Here is a 24132-nt window from a genome sequence, read left to right on the forward strand (position 1 = left end):
TGCGACCACACACTCCCGTGTGCGGCAGCACACTCCTGTGTGCGGCATCACACTCAAGTGTGCGACCACACACCCCTGTGTGCGACCACACATACACTCTAGGACCACAAACCCATTTTTAGGACCCTAAACTTGTACTACAACCAAGTATGGACCCAGAACACTTCATGAATTGCAAGTATGGACCTTGAAACACCCCAAAGACACCTCGCAACATGAGTGTACGGCCGCACACCCATGGCTGTACACACCTTTAAGGTGGCCATGCACCTCCCTCATGCAATCCTTTAAGGTCCTAACACTTAGTGCAAGTAGTTCCAAATCCCTAGAGTGGTTCTCCATCACATCTAGTGGTGAAATACATTCTTTTGACTCCTTTATGTGTCATTACGTGTTAATTAGGCTCGAATTGTGTTCAAGGCTTCACTTGAACATCCAGCTTTCCGTATCGATCCTTCAATCAAACCACTTACCCGAGGTGAGTTCATACCCCTACGTTTTTCCGAGTTTTCTTGTTTTCAGGGGGGGATACAAGCAAAAGTACAAGGAAACTTGTACTCAAAATATATTATTTTGTTTAAGATAATTATACTTTCAGCATGCTTTTAACACGGAAAACAGTTTTACCAAACGATTAAGAAATCAACTCATAGAAACAGTTTTCAAAACTAGAACAATGAACTTGTGAATCATGTAGTAAAATGTATAATTTTATATAGGATTCATGCAAATCATAAACAGGATTTTCAGTATTATTACTTGTAAATTTGTTAGTCTAAGTTGGAGACACGTCCTTGGTAACACTCCCACAGAATCAGAGTGTAGGACTAGCACTTATGACCAGAATCTCTTGTAAGGAGAGCGTGACTGTTGTGTATAGATCTATACGGGACTGACTATCCCGCACCTTGCTGCTAGCTACAGTGGGACCGGCAGGTCTACGGGTGACAAAGTCATAAAGGATATTGGCCCCAGTACATGCCATATCCAGTTAATGTATGGTCATGACCCTCGCAACGTAGATAACAGAGATTTACTTTTGTAATAATGAATCAAGTGAACTAACCTCAAAGTAATAATCGATAGACTACTGGAGGGTATTATTAATAATATCTTCAGGACTTAGTTCATCACAGTTTTCTTTTATTTAGTTTATAAGGCTAATATACCTCTCTGGGTGTAACCAGGGTTTCTAAAAGAAAACTGTTTTTATCAACACGAGTATGGTAGATACTTGCATACCTCAGTTTAAAACGGAAAATCAACCATCAACCTTTAGGGAAAATATAGGATTTTCCCAGGATAAACCGGCTATTCAAAACGAATTGTTCATCATGTAACCAACAGATATTCATATTCATTCCACGACTCCTTGGATTGTACATACTTTGTACGAATCTGGAAGTCATGGAAGGAGTCGGTTTTCAAACACACTTTTCATAAGAAAATATAGGATTTTCTTGAGGAACACTTTTCAAAAGGATTCAAAGAACACTTTTCCACCAAAACTAAATGCTTATGAACTCACCAGCTTTATGCTGATATTCTTTCAAACTGCTTGTATTCTCAGGGAATCAGTAGACAGGTACTTCTTGGATTTAGAGGAGCCGGAGCAATAAGAGTCATGTTTTCTATATTTTACATACTTTTGATGTATTTAAAACAAGTTTCAAACTGATGTAAACACTTTTCATATTTGTATTCAATGTTTGGTTGTGTTTACTACGCTTGTTATACAATTGTTGTGATACTACGTATGACGTCAACCACCCCCGAACGTTTCCGCCGTTCCGGTTTGGGGGTGTGACATAATTTATTGATGTTAGTTAAAATATAATTTATTTGTGGAAGAGGTTAGTTTTTGGTTATTTATTTGGGAAGCATAATATGTATTCTGCATTATAAGTGCTTACCTTTTGAATTTAGCATTTGTTACTTTAGAATTTTATTTTGGCTTGACATAGTCATGATCATCCCATATTTAATACTTTGCTCTTCTTGCACCTCTACTACCTACTGAATTACATTCATTAAATCAAGATTTAACGTTTTTTAAAAACAAATATAGACAAGAAACTTTAAAACTCAATGGATACGCTAAAAGAGACAGGAGACTTGCCTTTTGTGAGATCAGTAATACCAAATTTGACCACTTTCTGCAAAATAATTTAAGAACCGAAGAAAACCTGATTGCCTAAATATGTAATATCATTATTTAAGTCATAACCTGTTATATGCAGAAAATTGAAAATTTCATCCAAAACTCTGTTACATGCCATCAAAGTTGAAAAAAGATCATCAATAGTTAGATGAGGGTATTAATTTAAAAAATCGTCTTTCACTATTTGTTAGATGTATTTTTTGATGACAGGAATAATTATCAGGCCAAACATAATCTGTAGAAACCATCCTAGCCAAATCATAGATCGCTTAATCAACAAAATAGAATACCACAGTCGTAGATGGTAATACAGTTAGAACATCTTTTTTCTAAAAGATCAAGAAATAGACAATTTATTAGAATCTTATCATGTTGATAAAAGTCATAACAAAGTGTAATAGAATGAATCGATAGTTTACAATAAATATAAAAAATGAAGCCCTATCAGAGATAGAAAGACCCGAGGACAAGACAAAAAAGCATGTAACAGTACAAAGTTGCAAATAACAAAAACACATGATGCTAAAAATCTAGAAAAAAAAATAAAACCAAAATTTATACAAGGTTGTGAGGTGAGCGTAGAGAACTTGTGTCAAATTCTTTGAGACATTTCGTCAAACACCTAAGGTGCATGTTCTAATAACCCATCTTTTGAATGTAACATGACAAAAAAAAATCTAATGTTACAAGAAAGTGTGGGAAATGAACTAAATTAACATGTATTTAGATTATGCAAATTATTTTGAACAATGTTCCTTCAAAAATATACTTATTATTGTTTCATACCTACATATAAAGTTTAATAAAAAAAATGTTAATTGTAATTATACAATTTGATTCTACCATATAAATACGACCACATAGAAAATTTAAGAATCAAATAAAAAATTTGTCTATAATACCGTAAATCTGATATTCAAGGAAATAATATCATTCCTAATTTAAATTCTAACTTCTTAGCCTACTTTTGATATGGTTCATGTATTAATATTTAGAGAAACCGGTAGGCAAAGATGTTGATATTAAGTGTTGTATATTGTTGTTACCGGTAAAAAACAAAGTTTTATTTTAATATTAAAAGTTTTTTTAATGGTAAGTATGTTGCTATAATTTGTAAAAAAAAAATCAGATAGCTATTGCAGTTTGTAGAGGTTGTTGAGGATCGAGTCCAAGTTAATAGGTTAATCATTTAATATGAAAAGTTATATATTGTTGTTTTGTTTGACTTAATCTAGACTGAATGATGTAATATGTTAAGCCAAAAAAACCTTATGTAATATTTTATGAGATTTCAAAAATAGAAAACATAATATGCGTTTTTGTCGTTCAATATAATTCAATAAAGGGAACAGGTAATCCGCCACCCCCTATCCTTTGTTTATCCCCCTCCCCCATGATTTGGCATTAGACATATATATATATATATATATATATATATATATATATATATATATATATATATATATATATATGAATATATTTTTTTAGTAAAGATTATTATAAATAAAAAAAAGTATAAATAATTAATCAACGTTGCAATTAAATTGTTAAACAATAATAATTATTATACATATTTAGCCGTTAAAACTAGAACGATAATAATGATTATAAATATTTAGTCGTTCAAAATACGGGGTGACCCGTTCAGCTATAGTTAAAAAATTTCAAGTTTTAGAAAATAATAAATTATTATATACAAAAATAAATTTATAAAAACCAATTTATAAAAACCTTCAAATAAATACAACAAATTAATAAGGATATATAAAATATAAGTTATTTTTATAGAACTAAAAATTGAAATAGTTAAAACGGTTAATATATATATATATATATAAAATGATTTTGATCTGACATAAAATAAAAGGGAGGGGGGGGGGGGGGGTGGGGGGGGGGGCGATTTAACAGACCCCTTCAATAAATCAGAAATATTTATGGTTGTACTACGTTTATATTTATTGTTGGTCTAAAAGAATATATTTATAGAAATATTTAAATGATTAAATGATTAAATAACTAGCACAGTGTTCCATCAAAGGAGCCGCAGAAGAAATAAAAGAAACCAACTGAACTCCTGATTCAGAACATGTACCTGTCCCGAGTTTCCACCCAACCAAAGATCCACCTTGATCTCACCGTCAATCCACAATGTCCTTCGCCGTCAACTCACCGCCGGCCGTCAGACACTTCCCCCTTTCCCGGTCATCCGTTTGCCGCACGCCACGTGTCACCATGGTCGCCCGATCCACCACCGGTGTCTCAGTCTCCACCGCCGCTGCACTCCCTATATTAACCAAATTACAAAACGACTGCGCCACCCCTCTCCCCGTTCTCCGCCACGTTGCTGACGCCATGGCAACTGATATGCGAGCCGGCCTCGCCGTGGATGGCGGCAGTGATCTCAAGATGATCCTTAGTTATGTCGATTCTTTGCCAACTGGGTATGATCTGTTCTTTCAACTTTATCAATTTTTTAACTCTGCAATTTGATTACCACTTTTAAACCCAAAAACTTTCAAATTTTTGATTTTTGGACGAGTATATGATTCATAATAGTGGGTTCTTCTAAACATTTTGAATTCGAATTTGAAGCTTCTAAGTCAAATTGACTCCTTTTTTTTGGGTATTCATCTATATTTGGATATTGAAACTGAACTAAAGAGGATTTTGTATATAGGGATGAGAGAGGGTTGTTCTATGCATTGGATCTTGGTGGAACGAATTTTCGAGTTCTTAGAACTCAATTAGGAGGAAAGGAAGAACGAGTGATAGACACAGAGTTTGAGCAAGTTTCAATACCACAAGAAATCATGTTTGGCACTTCGGAGGTCTGTTCTTCATCATGATCATTGTCATTTAATTTGTTTCTTTTGTTCGAATTTCTCATTGATCAATATATGGTTTAATGGATTTGTAGGAGCTGTTTGATTTTATTGCCTCTGCCTTAGCAAATTTTGTGAAAAAAGAGGGGGGAAAGTTCGTTTTGCCAAATGAAAGAAGTCGAGAAATGGGGTTTACTTTCTCTTTTCCGGTGAAACAAACCTCCATTGATTCCGGGATACTAATCAAATGGACTAAAGGTTTTGCAGTCTCGGGAACGGTTTGTATTTCTCTCTTTATTACATGGATCTGGATTAGATGAGACTTAACAAGCTTTCTAGGGCTATCTTCGATGAGAAACTATTTTCCACCTTGTTTCATGGGACAATTTTTGTCTCATTTACATCAAACCCAGTCCAATGCATGCCATACGTTGTACAAATCATGCTCCAATGCATGCCATACGTTGTACAAATCATGTTCTGTTCTGTCAATTTTTGTCACATTTACATAAAACCCTGTCCAATGCATGCCAAATGCTGTATAAATCATGTTGCGTTCTGTCCTGACAAATTTTCTCATTTACATCAATCCCGGTCCAATGCATGTCAAACGTTGTACAAATCATGTCTTGTTCTGTCAATTTTTGTCACATTTACATTAAACCCTATCCAATGCATGCCAAAGGTTGTACAAATCATGTTTTATTCTGTCAATCTTTGTCACATTTACAGCAAACCCTGTCCAATGCCAAACGTTGTACAAATCATGTTGTGTTCTGTCCTGACAAATTGTCTCATTTACATCAAACCCTGTCCAATGCATGCCAAACATGGTATGCACCATGTTCTGCTCTATCTTGTCAACTTTTGTCTCATTTACATCAAACCCGGTCCAATGCATGCCAAACGTGGTATGCATCAGCTCTATATTGTCAATTTTTGTCTCATTTACATCAAACCCAGTCGAATGCATGCCAAACGCTGAACAAATCATGTTCTGTTTTGTCTCATTTACATCAAACCCTGTCAATTTTTGTGTCATCTACATCAAACCCAGTCCAATGCATGCCAAACGCTGTACAAATCATGTTTTGTTCTGTCTTGTTCTGTCCTATAAATTTTTTTCTCGTTTACGTCAAACCGTGTCCAATGCATGTCAAACGTGGTACACATCATGTTCTGTTCTGTCTTGTCCTATCTAAAAATCGGAGCCTCTGTGACATTCGTACGATATTGAGAACTAAAGTCAAGTTTGAATAATTGTGTTTCAGCCCGGAAAAGATATTGTCGCGTGTTTAAATGAAGCTATGGGAAAGCAAGGGCTGAATATGCGGGTATCCGCACTTGTTAATGATACAGTGGCAACACTAGCCGGGGCAAGATATTGGGATGATGATGTCATGGTTGCGGTAATTCTCGGGACAGGAACTAATGCTTGCTATGTAGAATCCGTGAATGCCATTCCTAAACTACAAGGCCATAAATCTAGCTCTGGAAAAACGGTTTGTACATTAATTTTACTTATAATGTTATATTAAATTTAAACATGCCACTTAAGTTACTCATATATAATTAAAAGTTCTACTCCTTGCCTTTGTATGAATTTTCAGCTGAAATTCTGACCTCATTAGTTATGTCATGTGGGATTGTTTTCAGATAGTCAATACAGAGTGGGGAGCGTTCTCAAAAGGTCTTCCTTTGACTGAATTCGATAGAGAGATGGATGCAGAGAGTATAAATCCCGGTGAGCAGGTAAATCTCCACCATCATTGCAATCGAAAAAAATATAAGCTAAAATTACTAATCTACCCTTTTTACACGATTATCAACTTTTTTGGAGATAGTTATTTGAAAAGACGATATCGGGTATGTATCTTGGCGAAATTGTGAGACGCGTACTTGTGAGGATGGCTGAAGCAAGTTCGTTATTTGGAAAGGATATTCCTGATAGACTACGAACTCCTTTCACGCTCGGGTAATTAGTAGAATAAAGTTATAATTTTTTTTTTCTTGAAAATATTGTGTTAAATGGTATCTATTTTTGAAAACTAATATTAAATTAAAATTATAGGACCCCAAATATAAGTTCTATGCAGCAAGACACTTCTGATGATCTTGAAGCTGTGGGATCGATCCTTTATGAAGTAACAGGGGTAAATTTGTCTTTTCAATATCCTTCTCAAGTTTCAATATATTATTGTTTTAACCGAGGCATGGTTTGGTAATTCGTGTCAATTGCATAAATTGGTAAAAAAAAGGTGAAATATTGTTGCGTAAATTGTTAAAAGAAAATAAAACATTGTTGAATGAATTGGTAAAAGACGAATCATTGTTTGGTAAGTAAATGAAACAATATTATAAATAAACATTTAGGGAATGAAACGTGGTCACAATTGTCTTCTTATGATTCATATGTTCATTTTTTGAAAAAAAAAGTTCTAGGAAAAGCTGTCGATGATACTATATAACCTAATAACAATAACAACAATTTAAAGAGAAAACGTCTACATTTCATTATTGAGAGAAAACTTGAAATACAAAGAAACAAAAATAGACTTCAATCTGATGGTTAACCTAGTTAAATCCTATATAAAAGCCCAAATGCAAAATAAGCCCAATAACTTATTATGCTAACAAAAACAACCACCTCACCCACCCAATAACTTATTACCACCTCTTCTTTCATATGGTCTTGGACTCTTGGTTATAATGTTACATTTTCGGTCATAAAGTGAAAAGTAGATTCACATTTCATCGAAAAAACCAAAAAAACCAGGGATATATACAATAAAGTTCTAATATTTTCATCGATTTGACAAGAAATTCCTAAAATTTATTTTTTTGACAGTAAAGTCCAAATTACCGGCAGTTTTTAACACTTTTACCATTTTTTCCCGGTTAGCCGGTAATTATGATTTTTTTGTCAAAAAAATAAAGTTTAGAACTTTCTTGTTAAATTGTCAATTAGGACTTTACTGTCAAAAGAATAAAGTTTAGGACTTTCTAGTCAAATCGTTGAAAATATTGAGACTTTAGTGTATATATAATTTTTTTTGGTTAGAAATTTAATTGTATGATACTCTTTAACCATAAGAGTTATTGAAACATTCTCTAATCAGCTAGATCCTATTGAAATCCTTAACGTTTGCTTCTTGTTAAATCGTTTTTTTAATCTCAACAAACCGACATTGAAAAAAATGGAGATAATCAAGAAAGAAAGAAAGAAAGAACCAGGGTTGTGTTGGCTTTTTGCAGTCCTAGAAATGGAGAAATAAGAAACCGAAAAAAACGAAATTGCCCTTCTTTCCCTTCTCCACATTCACACCCTTTTGACTAGGCATGTGTTGTTTGTGTTTGTATAAAGCCAGGGCAATTTCGTTTTTTCGGTTTCTTATTTCTCCATTTTTAGGACTGCAAAAAACCAATACAACTCTGGTTCTTTCTTTCTTTTTTGATTATCTTCATTTTTTTCAATCTCGGTTTGGTGAGATTAAAAAAACGATTTAACAAGAAGCAAACCTTAAGGATTTCAATAGGATCTAGCTGATTAGAGAATGTTTTCAATAACTCTTATGCTTAAAGAGTATCATACAATTAAATTTCTAACCAAAAAAAATTATATATACACTAAAGTCCCAATATTTTCAACGATTTGACAAGAAAAGTCATAAACTTTATTTTTTTGACAGTAAAGTCCTAATTGACAATTTGACAAGAAAAGTCCTAAATTTTATTTTTTTGACAAAAAAAGTGCTAATTACCGGCTAACCGGGAAAAAAGGGTAAAAGTGTCAAAAACTGCCGGTAATTTGGACTTTACTGTCAAAAAAATAAAGTTTAGGACTTTCTTGTCAAATCGATGAAAATATTGGGACTTTACTGTATATATACCAAAAAAACCACTTCATTGTATAAACTAGGTGTTAGATCCGTGTCATATATGACTTTTTTTAAAAAAAATTAATATATTTTGTTAAGCATTACATGTTTAATAATTTACAAAACTGAATTTGGAAAGAATATCAATATTAGCTGTGAATGAATCAATTTTTGCAAGGTTTCTGCAAATTATCGTGAATTCAAAAGGGATTTGCCGAAAATTATGTTTTTCAATTAGAAAGGTTGATTTTAATTTAAATTGATTTTAATACATTAATTGACAAATTAAGTGAGAATTTATGGAGACATTTAAATTTCCTTATTTTCTTTATTATATTTTTAGATTTAATTACAAAGCCAAAATACCACAATATGCCAAATGGATTTAAATGAAATTCAAAAAATTAAAAAAATGTCATGTGACATATTGAATTAAATGAAATTGAAAAAATTAAAAAATGTCATGTGACATATTGAATTTGGTGATTAATGTGACAAAAAACCTTCATTTATTAGGTAGGATAAGAAAATTATCAAACGTGGTTTATGAATATTCATTTTAATCCTTCTTGTTTTAAGACATACAATTTGATTAACAAACTCAACACTGTATCTCAGATGGATTCAAATTTAGATACGAGGAAGATGGTGGTGGAGGTTTGTGACACGATTGCAAAGCGTGGTGGCCGATTGGCGGGAGCAGGAATTGTTGGGATACTACAAAAGATGGAAGAGGATTCAAAGGGTATTGTGTTTGGAAAACGTACAGTTGTTGCCATGGATGGAGGCCTATATGAACACCACCCTCAATACAAGAGATACCTTAAAGATGCTGTAAAAGAGCTTTTAGGGCCGGAGATATCAAGCAATGTAGTTATCGAGCATTCGAAAGACGGATCTGGTATTGGAGCCGCTCTCTTAGCAGCTACAAACTCGATATACGAACATTAATTGTATATTGTAAGGGTAATTATTGGCCCAAAACTAAATATGTATTGAATGTATCTTATGTGTAATTTTTATAAAAATTCCAATTTTTGGAGAATAAAATAACATGAGCGATTGATGTTAATGAAAGGGTAAATTGGAGAAAATGGAAACGAGTATTATCTTTTCTAACAATATAGGTAATATACTTTTAAGTTTTGCTAATGATAACAATGTATTGACATTTGTTCACTCATAACAACAATGTACTTATATTTTTTTTTACCGATAATAGCTATATGTAACTCATATTAACGATGTACTTACGATTGTTTACCTATCATAACAACGTGCTAATATTTCTTTAGATAACAACAATGTGTAACAAATAAACTACAATGCTTATATTGTAATGTAATCTAATTAGTTACATTGCTAGTATAAGTAAAAGATAAAATACATTGTTACTATCGATAAAAAAAATGTAAATGCATTGTTATTATAGTACAAGATCAAGAAAGTTGCTTATATTTGCTTATTGTTATCTAAAAACATGCACAAATAGGATTTGAGAGCATTTCTATAAAATGATTCGTACTTGAGCAGTCTTTTTCTGTGAAACCATCCTGACATAGACAATGACCGGTCTACTTTTCCATTTCTTACGTCCAATCGAGGACAAGTTGTTGAAAGAGCATTTAATATGTTCATTAGTCAGTTTAAGTGAAAAATCCTTATTTTTTTCTTCGAAAAAATAAAGTAAGGCTGAGCGTTGGTTGGTTTTGGGTAAAACTGAACCCAAACTAGAAAGTTAGGTTTTCAACTTTTGAAACCCATTGGGTTCGGTTTTAAAATGGGTGTGGTTTTTGGAATCTGGTGTTGTTTTTTCTGCTTCAACCCATGGGTTGTTGGGTTTTGGGTTTTAACCCATTTTCCAACAATTCTAAAGAAAGTGAAAGAGACGTGTGGGTTGATACGTGGAGTCGATGGTTAGAAAAAGAGACAAAATGGTGAAGAATTGAGAGGGAGACCGAGTCTGAGCCGTAACCCCTAACCTAAGTCGTATAAAAGTAAAACATATTTATTTTAAGTTTTAAAATATACACACATTAGGCATGTTTCGGTTCAATGGGCCAGTTTTCCAGTTCTATTTTGCATATTGGGTTGGTTCGTTTTTTGGGTCGGTTTTCAAAGTACAAACTTGACACAAATTGATTTTTTCGGTTTTAAAATTCAAACCCTAAACCAATGGTTTGGGTTTGGGTTCGGTTTTTTGGTTTCAGTTTCTTCGTTTTTATTTTATTTATTTATTTATTTATTATTTGTTGATTTTTTAGTTTCGGGTTTGCTCACTCCTAAAAGTAAGCATATGAGAGATACAAAGTATAGTGGTTGATGATGGGATTACCGAAAGGTTCACCCTTCGATTTTTACAAAAAAAATATAAGCCATTTGCATTTTATATGTAAATCATGTCTTTTTAACGTAGGCTCACCATTTGGTGTAAGTTATTCGGACCTAATAAAGCTCAAGGGTGATAGATTTGGATCAACATCAATGGCCATCTTTTTTTGTTAAATGTAACTTGTTTACATCTATGTTACCGTACGATAAGGAAAAAAGAACAAGAAAATACAAGCTCAAATGGAGCCAATTTGTCTTTGAAAATCCCAATCTCATCTCAGTAAAAGCTTGTGCATGGTTTCGGCTTGGTTCGACCTTTGACTAACCTGAAACTACCAAAATGTTTGGTTTCTATTTTGAAAAAGGGCCAGTTATTTGGAGCATTTTTATATTTTTAAAGGACCTCCTAATAATTACTCTAACTTTTTTCCTAAAATAAACTAAACATTACAAAATAATTATCTTTTTATTAATTACCATTACATAATATTAGACCCCTCATGATTATTTTATATTTTACTTTAAATAAAACTAATCATTATATAATAAAAGGGTTCAATATAAAGATTTGTTTATAGAAAAAAAATATCATTTTTATAAAAAAAGTATTAAAATAAAAATATATTTATCTTTTTCAAATCTATAAAATAAAATATTTTAAATAAAAATATTTAATTATTTTTTCTGGTTTTATATGCAGTTTATTAAAATCATTTTTATATGAAAGTATAATAATAAGTGACTTCAAATACGATATAATAATAATAAAATAAAATTCCAATGTAATACATAACAAAATAATTCGAATATATTTTCGTACATAAAAATAATTCAAATATATTCGTACATAAAATTGTAGTGGAACAATTGGATTTTTTGGTGCGTGTGTCTTCGCCTGGTTGGACCACAGAAGCCACTCATTCGCCGCCACCGTCGGACAACCCCAACTGCTGACTCACCACCTTTCTTTTCCTCATTCTCTCTTTATTTTTCCGACAACTTCTAGTGGTGGGAAGAATGAGATTTTTTGGTGTGTGTAGATTTTCATTTTAGATTGGTGTATGCTTGTGTACATACATAAAACAATGGTCATTGTAGATATATGTACCGTCACTACATTTTCTATTAGTAATACTTAGTTTTTATTTAAATATTTAATATCATTTTATTTTTATTTCTTGGTTTATAAAAATACTAAAATATAGAAAATATTAAAATATATAGAAAACGTTGACACATATTATTATTTGATTATAAAAGAATAAAATATATAATAAATAAAAGTTGATAGTAATTAAATGATAGATACGAGTTTCCCAAAAAAAATAGCTTTTAGTAATCATACAAGCTATTGATATTATAAATACACGTAAATTTATACCTAAAAAATCATTAATGAGGGGTCCCCTAAGAAAATCTACGGTCCAATTAGTAGGACCCTTTGAAAAATCAGAACATCAATTTTTTTTGTCTTTTTTTGTAACGTTCTATAAATATAAATGTAACGTCCCATTTCTGGTATGTAATTTAAATAAAGTATTTTCCTTTCTTAAGAGGATCTCGACGAGTCAGTAGCCCAACTCGTCGAGTAGAGACGGGAATTGCACGCGTCTTTAGTAGGCGACTCGACGAGTCTGTATCTCGAACTCGGCGAGTCCGCTAGTCTGGATGAAACCCTAAATCCCAAGGTTTGTACCCTATTTAAACGTCATTATGGCCTCCCACCCCAGCCTCCAGCACCTTTAGAGCATTTCTCTGTACAAACTCTAGTCTCCATTGTTGAGCTTGAGTGTTTTGTGATAGCTTGGAGTTGTAGAAGAGAAGGAAGGAAAAGAAGATCAATAGAAGAGAAAGGAGATCCAGAATCTAGCTTCCACCTGCTTCATATTCTGGTAATAAAGTTATTACCTTGCCTATTCTTCCATTAAACCCTCTTTTATGCTTGTTTATATCTCTTTTGGAGCTTTATATGATTCAAACTCGAGATTTGAGCTCTCCTTAGGATGGAGACCATAGATCTGGATGTTATTGAGCTCTAGGAACTCAATATAACTACCTTTATGCAAATATAGCCTTGTTCCAAACCCTAAGTGCTTAGTGTTGGATGATTTTGGTGTCTTAGCCCCATTCTCGTGTGCATGCACGTAAAGTTGGAAACTTTACGTGCAAAACCATTAGGTGAATACGTCACAATGCCGGCCTGTTTAGATAGTAGTAGTATGTATGCTTGATGTCTTCGTGACTCATGCATGTTTTGTGTAGTATGTCGGGCAAGCCCGATACAGTATGCGATTATACTATATGTTGATGATATGTTATACCCAAGTTATTCCGGACTTTGGTACGATGTCGGGCGGGGCCCGATGCAGTGGGCGGGGCCCAATATGTGTTATTTGTATTATTGTATGGTATGTGGTAGTTTGGGGGAGCTCACTAAGCTTCGTGCTTACAGTTTCAGTTTTGGTTTCAGGTACTTCCGCTAGTAAATGGCATGGCACACACCACAGTTGCAGTTTTATCCTGGGAGTTTTATTCAGATATTTTGATATGATATTGACTTCAGCTTTGATTTGATACATTTACTATGGCGTTTTGAGACATATAATGCATGGTTTTATTATATAACATTTGACGTTGTGAATTTTAGTAATGTTAAAACAAAAATTTTTGAGTTGTATTTTTGGGATGTTTCAAGTTGGTATCAGAGCCTTGGTTTGAGGGATTCAGGCACACTCTCGGGTGTGACTGAACTTAAGCTAAGGAAATGGTAAAAGGATTCTCAAAAGAAAAATGTTTTCGAAAAAGAAAACTTAAAAAGAAAAGAGTTTTTTTTTTTAAAAAAAAGGGGGTGTGGTGCATGCGATCAGCCGAGCTCAAGTAAGTACTCCCAAATTACCCATACAAGTTTATGTTATGATTATCAGTTTCAGTTTCAGTAGAACAACATGCTAGAATAGGACTAAGGATCTAGGAGGATGCCTTATGTGCCTGCTATATGTGTTTCAGCTTTATGAGAATTGCATGCTAGCATTGAGTAGACAGTAGTAGGATAGCCTGTTTAGGTTATGCCTGATAGTATGAGCTTAGCATTGTATGCTAGTACAATTCTTGTTATAAGAATAGAAATTGCTGGAGTAGTTTCCTGTGTCTGAATGCTGTTTGCTTTGTGCTTTGTGGGACTATGAGTGATGGGAGTTAGCCATTAGGTGAATACGTCACATCACATGTGATCAGGGTTGAATAATATCAGAGTGCTGGATTTGGCCCTATTGCACAGCTCTTGTTTGAGTCTAACCGTTGTGGGGACGAGTCTTTACTGAAAGGATTATATGAGCCTCGTCACATGTGATGGTATTCAGGTGATGGCTAATTGGCATTACAAGGAGGCCTTCAACAGCTGAGGACTGGGTTGGGTGGAGTCAGAGATTTCCCTAGGGCAAGCCTAGGATGAGAATAGCAGAAATCAGTAGCATTAGAAGTAACTTGGTGGAGTCAAGGCAGTTCTTGAAGAAAATACAGATAGATGTGGAAGGTAGTATGGGCCCGTACTACTGAAAGCAGAGGATCCGTACTTGAACCAAGGAAGGCTGAGATGAGACCAGGGAACCTGTAAGTAGTAGCGATCCCTCGAGATATATCAATGTTTCTGACGTTTATCATGATGTGATTTCAGAATGGTGGTTTTGCGCCCTAGGCCAGCAGTTGGCACTTCAGGAGCCGGCGAGGGATCAGGACCAGGCTCGGGGGCCGAGCATCTAGATGAGCAGACCAGGGAGTTCCTCTCTTCAGAGGTTACTCGCACCATACTTGAGAAGACTCATGTGATCTTCGGTTCGATCAAGGAGGGTATTTTAGAGCTGATGGACGAGAGGTTGAGCACATTCTGTGCTGAGGTGGCGGCCATGTTGGGGTCGCGCACACTCACCTTCAGGGAGTTCCGGGCTTATGGAGCTCCAGACTTCCATGTGGCACGGGATCCCATTGCGAGTACCAGGTGGTTGGAGGATGTCGCCAATGCGTTCCGCACCAGCAGATGTCCAGAGGGGGACAAGGTCAGACTATCATCCTGTCTTCTGAAAGACAGGGCACGAGATTGGTGGGAGGAGATCAGGCATGTTATTGGAGATGACGCAGTTCTTAATGCGATGACCTGGGCTGATTTTACTACCAGGTTCAGAGCCGAGTTTGCACCGGTTATTGACGTGCAACAGTTAGCTAGGGAGTTTCAGGATCTCACTCAGACTACAGAGACTGGCGGAGATTACCGCCAAGTTCAGGGAGAGGGCTCTTCTCGTTCCTCAGTATGCAGCTGATGAGGAAATGAAGAAGGCCCGTTATCATGAGATGTTGCGGAGTGATATCCCTCAGTTTGTGAGTCGGTCCAGCTGTAAAACGCTGGATGATATGATTACGAGGGCTCGTGAGAGGGAGATAGATCTGGAGATGGAGAGGAAGAGGAAGCCAGAGGTGGCTTCTAGTACGGGGAGTTCGGGCAAAAGGCCCAAGGTATCGGATCATAGGTCCAGGGGACCGCAGAGCCACAGTCGATGTGGCAAGTGTGGGAGATTGCACGATGGGGCGTGTAAGGCAGGGAGTCCCAGCTGCTTCAAGTGCAGCCGGACAGGGCACATGATCAGAGATTGTACTGCTACCACCACCACCACCACAGCATCTGATCTGATTTGCTTCCATTGCAATCAGAGGGGACATAAAAAGTCCCAATGTCCGAGTTTGGCAGCAGCAGGGAAGGTGGCGGCACCTGCGCCTGCTACATTGAGGATTACAGACGGCCGTCAGGGCCGGGGTGAGGTGCCAGTGGCGAAGAGTAGGGCTTTCCAAATGACAGCAGAGGAGGCACGAGCAACTCCTGATGTGGTGATGGGTATGTATTTTCTTTTTATCTCCTTATTGATATTGATTGTTTCTTATGGTTATATGTTTTCGTATAGGGTCGTTCTCAGTGAACGACATTTCAGATACAATATTGTTTGACTCGGGGGCTACCCGATCATTTGTCTCACTTGCGCTTAGCAAGAGGTTTAGTAGAGCTCCGGGGGAGCTGGATTGTCCACTCGAGGTCGAGATAGCCGATGACAGGACCGTCAGGGTCGCGAGATTACATAGGGGGTGTTCGCTGTAGTTATTTGATGAACAGTTTTCAGTGGATTTGGTTCCTATTCCCCTGTGAGGGAATAATGTTATAGTGGGTATGGATTGGCTGAGACCCAATGGGGCAGTGATTGATTGTGAGCTGCAGTTAGTGAGGGTTCGCACTCCCAGTGGGGGAGAGTTAGTGATTCAGGGCGAGGGGCCACAGCGCGGACCGGTTCTTTGTTCAGCGGCGAGAGCGAGGCGCTACGTTCAGCAGGGTTGCGCAGGGTACATCGCCTATGTTATAGATTCCCGGGAGAAGGGTAAGGCGACAGTTGACGATGTACCAGTAGTGCGAGAGTATTCGGACGTATTCCCAGAGGACTTGCTTGGGATACCTCTGGAAAGACAGGTCGAGTTTCGGATTGACCTGGTTCCGGGTGCGGCTCCGATAGCCAAGGCACCATATCGGCTGGCTCCTCCAGAGATGCAGGAGTTGTCTACGCAGCTGCAGGAGCTGCTAGACAAGGGTTTCATCAGGCCGAGTAGTTCACCATGGGGAGCCCTGATCCTGTTCGTGAGGAAGAAGGATGGGTCGCACCGAATGTGCATAGATTACCGGGAGCTGAACAAGATAACGGTAAAGAACCGTTACCCACTCCCGAGGATAGACGACTTGTTTGACCAGCTTCAGGGAGCATATTGGTTCTCCAAGATTGATCTTCGGTCAGGATATCACCAGATGCGGGTCAGGGATGAGGATGTGCAGAAGACCGCTTTTAGGACCCGCTATGGTCATTATGAGTTTGTGGTGATCCCGTTCGGGCTCACCAACGCTCCAGCCGCGTTCATGGATCTCATGAATCGCCTATGCAGACCGATGCTGGATCGGTCTGTGATAGTATTCATTGATGACATCTTGGTTTATTCCAAGACTCAGGAGCAGCACGAGGAGCACTTGAGAGAGGTGCTAGAGACGCTGAGGAGGGAGAGACTTTTCGCGAAGTTCTCCAAGTGTGAGTTCTGGTTGCGCGAGGTGCAGTTCCTTGGGCACCTCGTCAACCAGAGGGGTATACTAGTAGATCCGGCCAAGATAGAAGCCGTGATGCAGTGGGAGGTCCCGAGGTCTCCATCTGAGATTCGGAGCTTCCTAGGACTGGTAGGGTACTACAGGAGATTCATCTAGGATTTCTCCAAGATAGCAGTTCCGCTCACTCGACTGACCAGGAAGTCTGTGGCATTTCGCTGGGGGCCTGAGCAGCAGGCAGCATTTGAGACCCTCAGACATAGATTGTGTGAGGCGCCAATTCTTACACTGCCAGAGGGAGTGGATGACTTCGTAGTTTACTGTGATGCTTCGATCATAGGTACGGGGGCAGTGTTGATGCAGCGAGGGCATGTGATAGCTTATGCCTCCAGACAGTTGAAGCCTCATGAGTCTAACTATCCGACACACGATTTAGAGCTGGGGGCAGTGGTGTTCGCCCTCAAGATTTGGAGACATTACCTCTATGGGGTCCGTTGTACCATTTACACGGATCATAAGAGTCAGAGGTACCTCATGGATCAGCCGAATCTAAACATGAGGCAGCGTCGGTGGTTAGATGTGGTTAAGGACTATGATTGTGAGATCCTTTACCATCCGGGCAAGGCCAACGTAGTGGCCGACGCCCTGAGCCACAAGGCGGTAGCAGCCCCGATCAGGGATATTTGTTTGAGGATGACAGTGATTACTCCTTTGTTGGAGCAGATTAGAGAGGCACAGGTTGAGGGCCTGAAGGAGGAGAGGCAGAAATATGAGAGGATTGTGGGCCGAGTAGCTTCCTTTGACTATGACAGTCGAGGATTGTTGACCCTTCATGGGAGAGTTTGGGTACCGTACTGGGGAGGAGTACGGCAGGTGCTGATGGATGAGGCCCATAAGTCTCGGTTCTCCATCCACCCAGGGGCGACGAAGATGTATAGAGATCTTCGACCCGATTATTGGTGGCCCTGCATGAAGCGGGACGTAGCTTGGTATGTGGAGAGATGCCTGACCTGCAGGAAGGTCAAGGCGGAATATCAGAGACCCCACGACAAGCTGCAGCCGTTAGACTTTCCCGTGTGGAAATGGGAGGATATCACTATGGATTTCATCACTAAGCTTCTCAGGACCGCACACAGAGTTGATTCGATTTGGGTTATAGTGGATCGGCTGACCAAGAGCGCGCATTACATACCGATTCAGGAGAGCATATTGGCCGAGAAGCTAGCCGATATTTATGTGCGCGAGGTAGTGGCACGGCATGGAGTGCCTGTATCAGTAGTATCAGATAGAGACGTCCGGTTCACTTCTAGGTTTTGGAAGCGGTTTCATGACGAGATGGGGACTCGTCTTCACCTCAACACCGCTTTCCACCCTCAGACGGACGGGCAGAGCGAGAGAACGATGCAGACTCTCGAGGACATGCTTCGGGCATGTGTTCTAGATTTTGGTGGCAGTTGGGATACGTATCTTCCATTAGCGGAATTTTCGTATAACAACAGTTACCATGCCAGTATTGACCGCCCTCCTTTCGAGATGCTTTACGGGAGGAAGTGTAGGACCCTGATTTGTTGGGGCGAGGTCGGTCAGAGGGTCATCGGGAGCACTCAGGTGATGCTCAAGACCACAGAGTTGATCCAGCAGGTCCGTAGCAGACTGCAGACTACACAGAGTCGGCAGAAGAGTTACGCCGACAGGAGGCGTTCGGATTTGGAGTTTCAGGTGGGCGATATAGTCCTCCTGAAAGTGTCACCTTGGAAGGGTGTCATCAGGTTCCAGAAGAGGGGCAAGCTGGGCCCCAGGTTCATTGGTCCCTTTAGGGTTTTGGCCCGGGTGGGTCGGGTTGCTTACCATTTGGATCTTCCAGCAGAGCTTAGCCAGATCCACAACATTTTCCACGTTTCTCAGTTGCGGAAGTGTTTGGTGGATGAGTCAGCAGTGGTGCCATTAGAGGATATTCAGGTTGATAGCAACCTGAGTTATATCGAGAAGCCAGTTGCGATCTTAGATCGGAAGACGAAGACCTTGAGGAACAAGGTGGTCCAGTTAGTGAAGGTGCAGTGGCAGCACTGGAAGGTTCAGAGTGGACGTGGGAAACTGAGGTGGAAACGAGGGAGCACTATCCAGAGTTATTTTCAGGATCGGTAGCAGCAGACTTCGAGGACGAAGTCTAAGATAAGTGGGGGAGAATTGTAACGCCCCATTTCTGGTATGTAATTTAAATAAAGTATTTTCCTTTCTTAAGAGGAACTCGATGAGTCAGTAACCTAACTCGTCGAGTAGAGACGGGAATTGTACGCGTCTTTAGTAGGCGACTCGACGAGTAAGTATCTCGAACTCGACGAGTCCGCTAGTCTGGATGAAACCCTAAATCCCAGGGTTTGTACCCTACTTAAACGTCATTATGGCCTCCCACCCCAGCCTCCATCACCTTTAGAGCATTTCTCTGTAAAACCCTACTCCCCATTGTTGAGCTTGAGTGTTTTGTGATAGCTTGGAGTTGTAGAAGAGAAGGAAGGAAAAGAAGATCAATAGAAGAGAAAGGAGATCCATAATCTAGCTTCCACCTGCTTCATATTCAGGTAATAAAGTTATTACCTTGCCTATTCTTCCATTAAACCCTCTTTTATGCTTGTTTATGTCTCTTTTGGAGATTTATATGATTCAAACTCGAGATTTGAGCTCTCCTTAGGATGGAGACCATAGATCTGGATGTTATTGAGCTCTAGGAACTCAATATAACTACCTTTATGCAAATATAGCCTTGTTCCAAACCCTAAGTGCTTAGTGTTGGATGATTTTGGTGTCCTAGCCCCATTATCGTGTGCATGCACGTAAAGTTGGAAACTTTACGTGCAAAACCAGCCCTAGAAGCCCAGATCTATGAATTGGATGCACTGAGACCGACTAGAATCGACTATATAGAAGTGGCATGCAGGAGACTCGGCGAGTCCACGCCGTGACTCGGCGAGTCCAAGGCAATCTTCTTGCCTCAAGAACAGACTCGACGAGTTGTTCATACAAATCGGCGAGTCACAGTCTGGACGTGTTCATATGGCGAAGAAGAACTTGACGAGTTGTTCATACAACTCGACGAGTCGGATGAAGTTAGATTCGACGTTAATTCGGAAGAAGAACTCGTCGAGTTGTTGCCAAACTCGACGAGTTGAAGCAAGTAGAGGATTAGAAAAGGTGTTAGAGACTCGGCGAGTTGGCGGCCCAACTCGGCGAGTCCGGTCAACTGAAAGTTGACTTTGACCAGGAGGTTGACTTTGACCAGGGGTAAATTAGTCATTTTACCCTGAGAACAGTTATCAGTATCTGATTTAGTGTCTATGGAATTTGTAGCCGGGGAGTTCCGGAGCAGCAGTCAGCCAGTTTCAGATTTAGCATCTCAGCAGCCAACGTTATGAGGTGAGTTCTCTTCCAATAGGAACGGGTCTACGGCCACAATGCCGGCCTGTTTAGATAGCAGTAGTATGTATGCTTGATATCTTCATGACTCATGCATGTTTTGTGTAGTATGTCGGGCAAGCCCGATACAATATGCGATTATGCGATATGTTCATGATATGTTATACCCAAGTTATTCCGGACTTCGGTCCGATGCCGAGCGGGGCCCGATGCCGAGCGGGGCCCGATGCAGTGGGCGGGGCCTAGTATGTGTTATTTGTATTATTGTATGGTATGTGGTAGTTTGGGGGAGCTCACTAAGCTTCGTGCTTACAGTTTCAGTTTTGGTTTCAGGTACTTCCGCTAGCAAGGGGAAGAGCTCGGGATGATGGCATGGCACACACCACAGTTGCAGTTTTATCCTGGGAGTTTTATTCAGATATTTTGATATGATATTGACTTCAGCTTTGATTTGATACATTTACTATGGCGTTTTGAGACATATAATGCATGGTTTTATTATATAACATTTGACGTTGTGAATTTTAGTAATGTTAAAACAAAAATTTTTGGGTTGTATTTTTGGGATGTTTCATTAAATAAAGACATGATATTGAACTTATTTATTTTGCTAGATCAAATAAAAAGAATGGAAAGTCTAGCTCTTTCTTTCTTTCTTTCTTTTTTTTGACTTAATTAAATGTTTTAAGCCTATTTATGTATTTTTTTTTGAAACAACAATTTTAATCTACTCCTAAACTAGTCATTAATATCACTTATATCTACGACAAGACTTAAACCCTCAACTTCAAAGAGAGAGAACAACATTGAATACCACTTATATATCGGTAAAAGAGTAAAGTAAGTGGCTACTCATTTTTTAAACTTTTCGAAATGCATATTTTCTGTTACGAATTGTACTTCTATTTTTCATTTACAATATTGTACTTCAAAAATTACCGAATTACTGCAACATACTTTAAATCTTATATTTTTTTTCTTATTACAACATAAAGCCTTTATAAATTGTACTTCTATTTAGTTGAATATGTTGTTCATCTGTTACATCTCAATTTACGTAGGACACTAGGGGGTTTTTACATCATGTCTATCATGGTTTCAAATACCCCGATTTTATTTATTCCATGGATAACAGTTTCGATTGGACCAGAGTTCTCATCATCATCAAGGTTAATCACTCAATTTAGTTCAAAGTCTTGGTTGCAATTAATTCATGAGATCAAAACACTAGGCAAGAAGTGTATACTTATTGTAATATTTATTTTCACTTGCAATGTAATCTAAGCCACCAATCTCCTCCTTCAAGAATCCAATGGCCTATGTTTATCCATACCATGTATACCAACAAACACGAAATCTCAAGGCTTCTTCTGATCCCTTCTTTAAAATCTACAAGATCTTATCCCCTCATAGCTAGCTTATGTTTTCTCCATAAACTTATAAAAACAGATAGACTGCAACTATATTTCCGCTTATTCTAGCGAAGTTATGGTATTACAATTTGAAGTTAAATGTAGGGTTTAGGTCATTTTTAGTCTATAGACCTTTCTGGGTGTTTTATTTTGATCATTATATCTTGTTTAAGCTATCGTTGGGAATTGGACTTGTTTATTTTTGTTCATTTTAATAACTCTAAGTGATGATCGCCGATGTATAACTGTAACAACCGTTCCAGGAATACTTCTTCTGAGACTTGGTCATTATTTTAGACCTTCAAGATGTGGAATTTGGTGATGTCCACGACGTGGTGGAGGAAGCTCCACGACGTGGCAAGGATTAATGAAACATGCATTCTTTTAATGTACCACGATGTGGCAAAGGCATGGCCACAACATGGTGACGACCATTATACAAAACCCTGATTTCTGAGGTTAGTGCCCCTATTTAAGGGATGTGATGGCTTGGGTTTGCTCACCCTCAGCCTCCATCACCCACTCTTGACTTAGAGCAAACCCTAGCCTCCCTTGGAGGTATTTTGAAGCTTTTTGGTGGTGTTTTGTGGTTTTGAAGCAAGAAGAAGGTGCTCTCAGTCTAAGCTTCACCAAGCAAGCTCCTCATCACATTCTTACACATATTTTGTACCCTTGTAAGTCCTCAAGTTCATACCATTTGTGTGTTATCCTTCTAAATCTAGACTATTAAGCATTTTTCTTAATGTTCAAGGTGGTTTGAGTGGTTGGATTCCATAAAGTTGGCAAGTTTATGAATCCTTGAGGTCCTTTTGTGGTCTCATGTTCCAGATCTGAGGTTTTAAAGAGTTTTGGTTCCATACATGAGGTTTTGACCTTATTTTTACCATTTTTGACCTAACTTGAGTTCAAGACATGCATTGGACATGCATGTCCAATAAGAAATCATTTTTATGATGACTTTGGGAGAAAAAAGCTGTAACATGTCAAAAATTACAAAGAGACTTTTCATTTATAAATAAATCAACCAATTAAACCCTTTATATCAAAACCATTAAGTAACATTCGATTGATTAAAACCATAGATTATCAGAGTTCAATTACAAAACAACCGAAACCAATATCTTGGATGCGTGTGTAAAGTCTCGCCAAACTCTTCTCGTGAACAACCTAAAAAACATTTTATCCACAATGTAAGCGTAAAGCCTAACGAGTTTCCGAATGTACCACATAGACCATCATACATACAATGCATCCAAACAAAACAATCATATCTCCTATATATATATATATATATATATATATGTATATATATATATATATATACCTTGACTCCATTGCCATGGTCCCAATCACAATCTTTCCTATCATTAGGCCCAGCCCTATGGAGTATACGGGTCTTGCCCTGACTCTATTTCCATGGTCTTTCCCCACAATGTCGAGGGCTACATCTCGATCTCACATACAAGTGCTAGGGGCGACATCCTGGTCCTCCATACAATAAATAAAATCATAAAGTTATATGTAGTCGGGGATCAAATAGACAATCAAACAAATGATCCACCTGTAAGTGAATAATCAGACCAGAACATCACAACCAGGCACTAGACCAAGAGTTCATAGGATATCCAACTTAGACTATATAAAAACCAAGCTATCTCTACCATATAACCATATAGCATGGACTAGCATAATACATTCCCTTGGTCACCTTCCCTAGTTACCCTATCATTGACCACTTCGCAAATAAGTCCTTAGTCGGTCAACCTACATAATCTTGATAACTGGCCTTCCCCAATTAACCTAACCAAACATAACCCTACCAAAAATCATACAATCTATAGGCAAAACCTTATCGGTCTAACATACAATGATACCAAGCGCCATACACTGCACATGCATAACAAGGAATTATCATAGTCAACTAGCATACTTGTACTCTAACAGTACCCATATCTAACCCCTTGTACTAGTCGATTCCACAAACCAGCTACACCACAAA

The 24132-nt window shown here is 38.1% G+C and overlaps 1 protein-coding gene across 1 annotated transcript; it reads left to right on the forward strand.

The window, feature by feature from the left end:
• The first annotated feature begins 4205 nt into the window (after nucleotides 1-4205).
• On the forward strand, nucleotides 4206-9938 carry HXK3 (hexokinase 3). Its single transcript, XM_079077862.1, has 8 exons — nucleotides 4206-4602; nucleotides 4839-4989; nucleotides 5079-5261; nucleotides 6255-6485; nucleotides 6640-6735; nucleotides 6828-6958; nucleotides 7055-7136; nucleotides 9480-9938. The coding sequence occupies exons 1-8, from the start codon at nucleotides 4310-4312 to the stop codon at nucleotides 9810-9812; spliced, it is 1500 nt and encodes a 499-aa protein (XP_078933988.1). The 5' UTR covers nucleotides 4206-4309; the 3' UTR covers nucleotides 9813-9938.
• Nucleotides 9939-24132: the final 14194 nt, after the last annotated feature.

The sequence above is a fragment of the Lactuca virosa genome, chromosome 2, assembly GCF_052849685.1.
Source record: "Lactuca virosa cultivar CGN04683 chromosome 2, Lactuca_virosa_CGN04683_v6, whole genome shotgun sequence".
NCBI classification, from domain to species: Eukaryota; Viridiplantae; Streptophyta; class Magnoliopsida; order Asterales; family Asteraceae; genus Lactuca; species Lactuca virosa.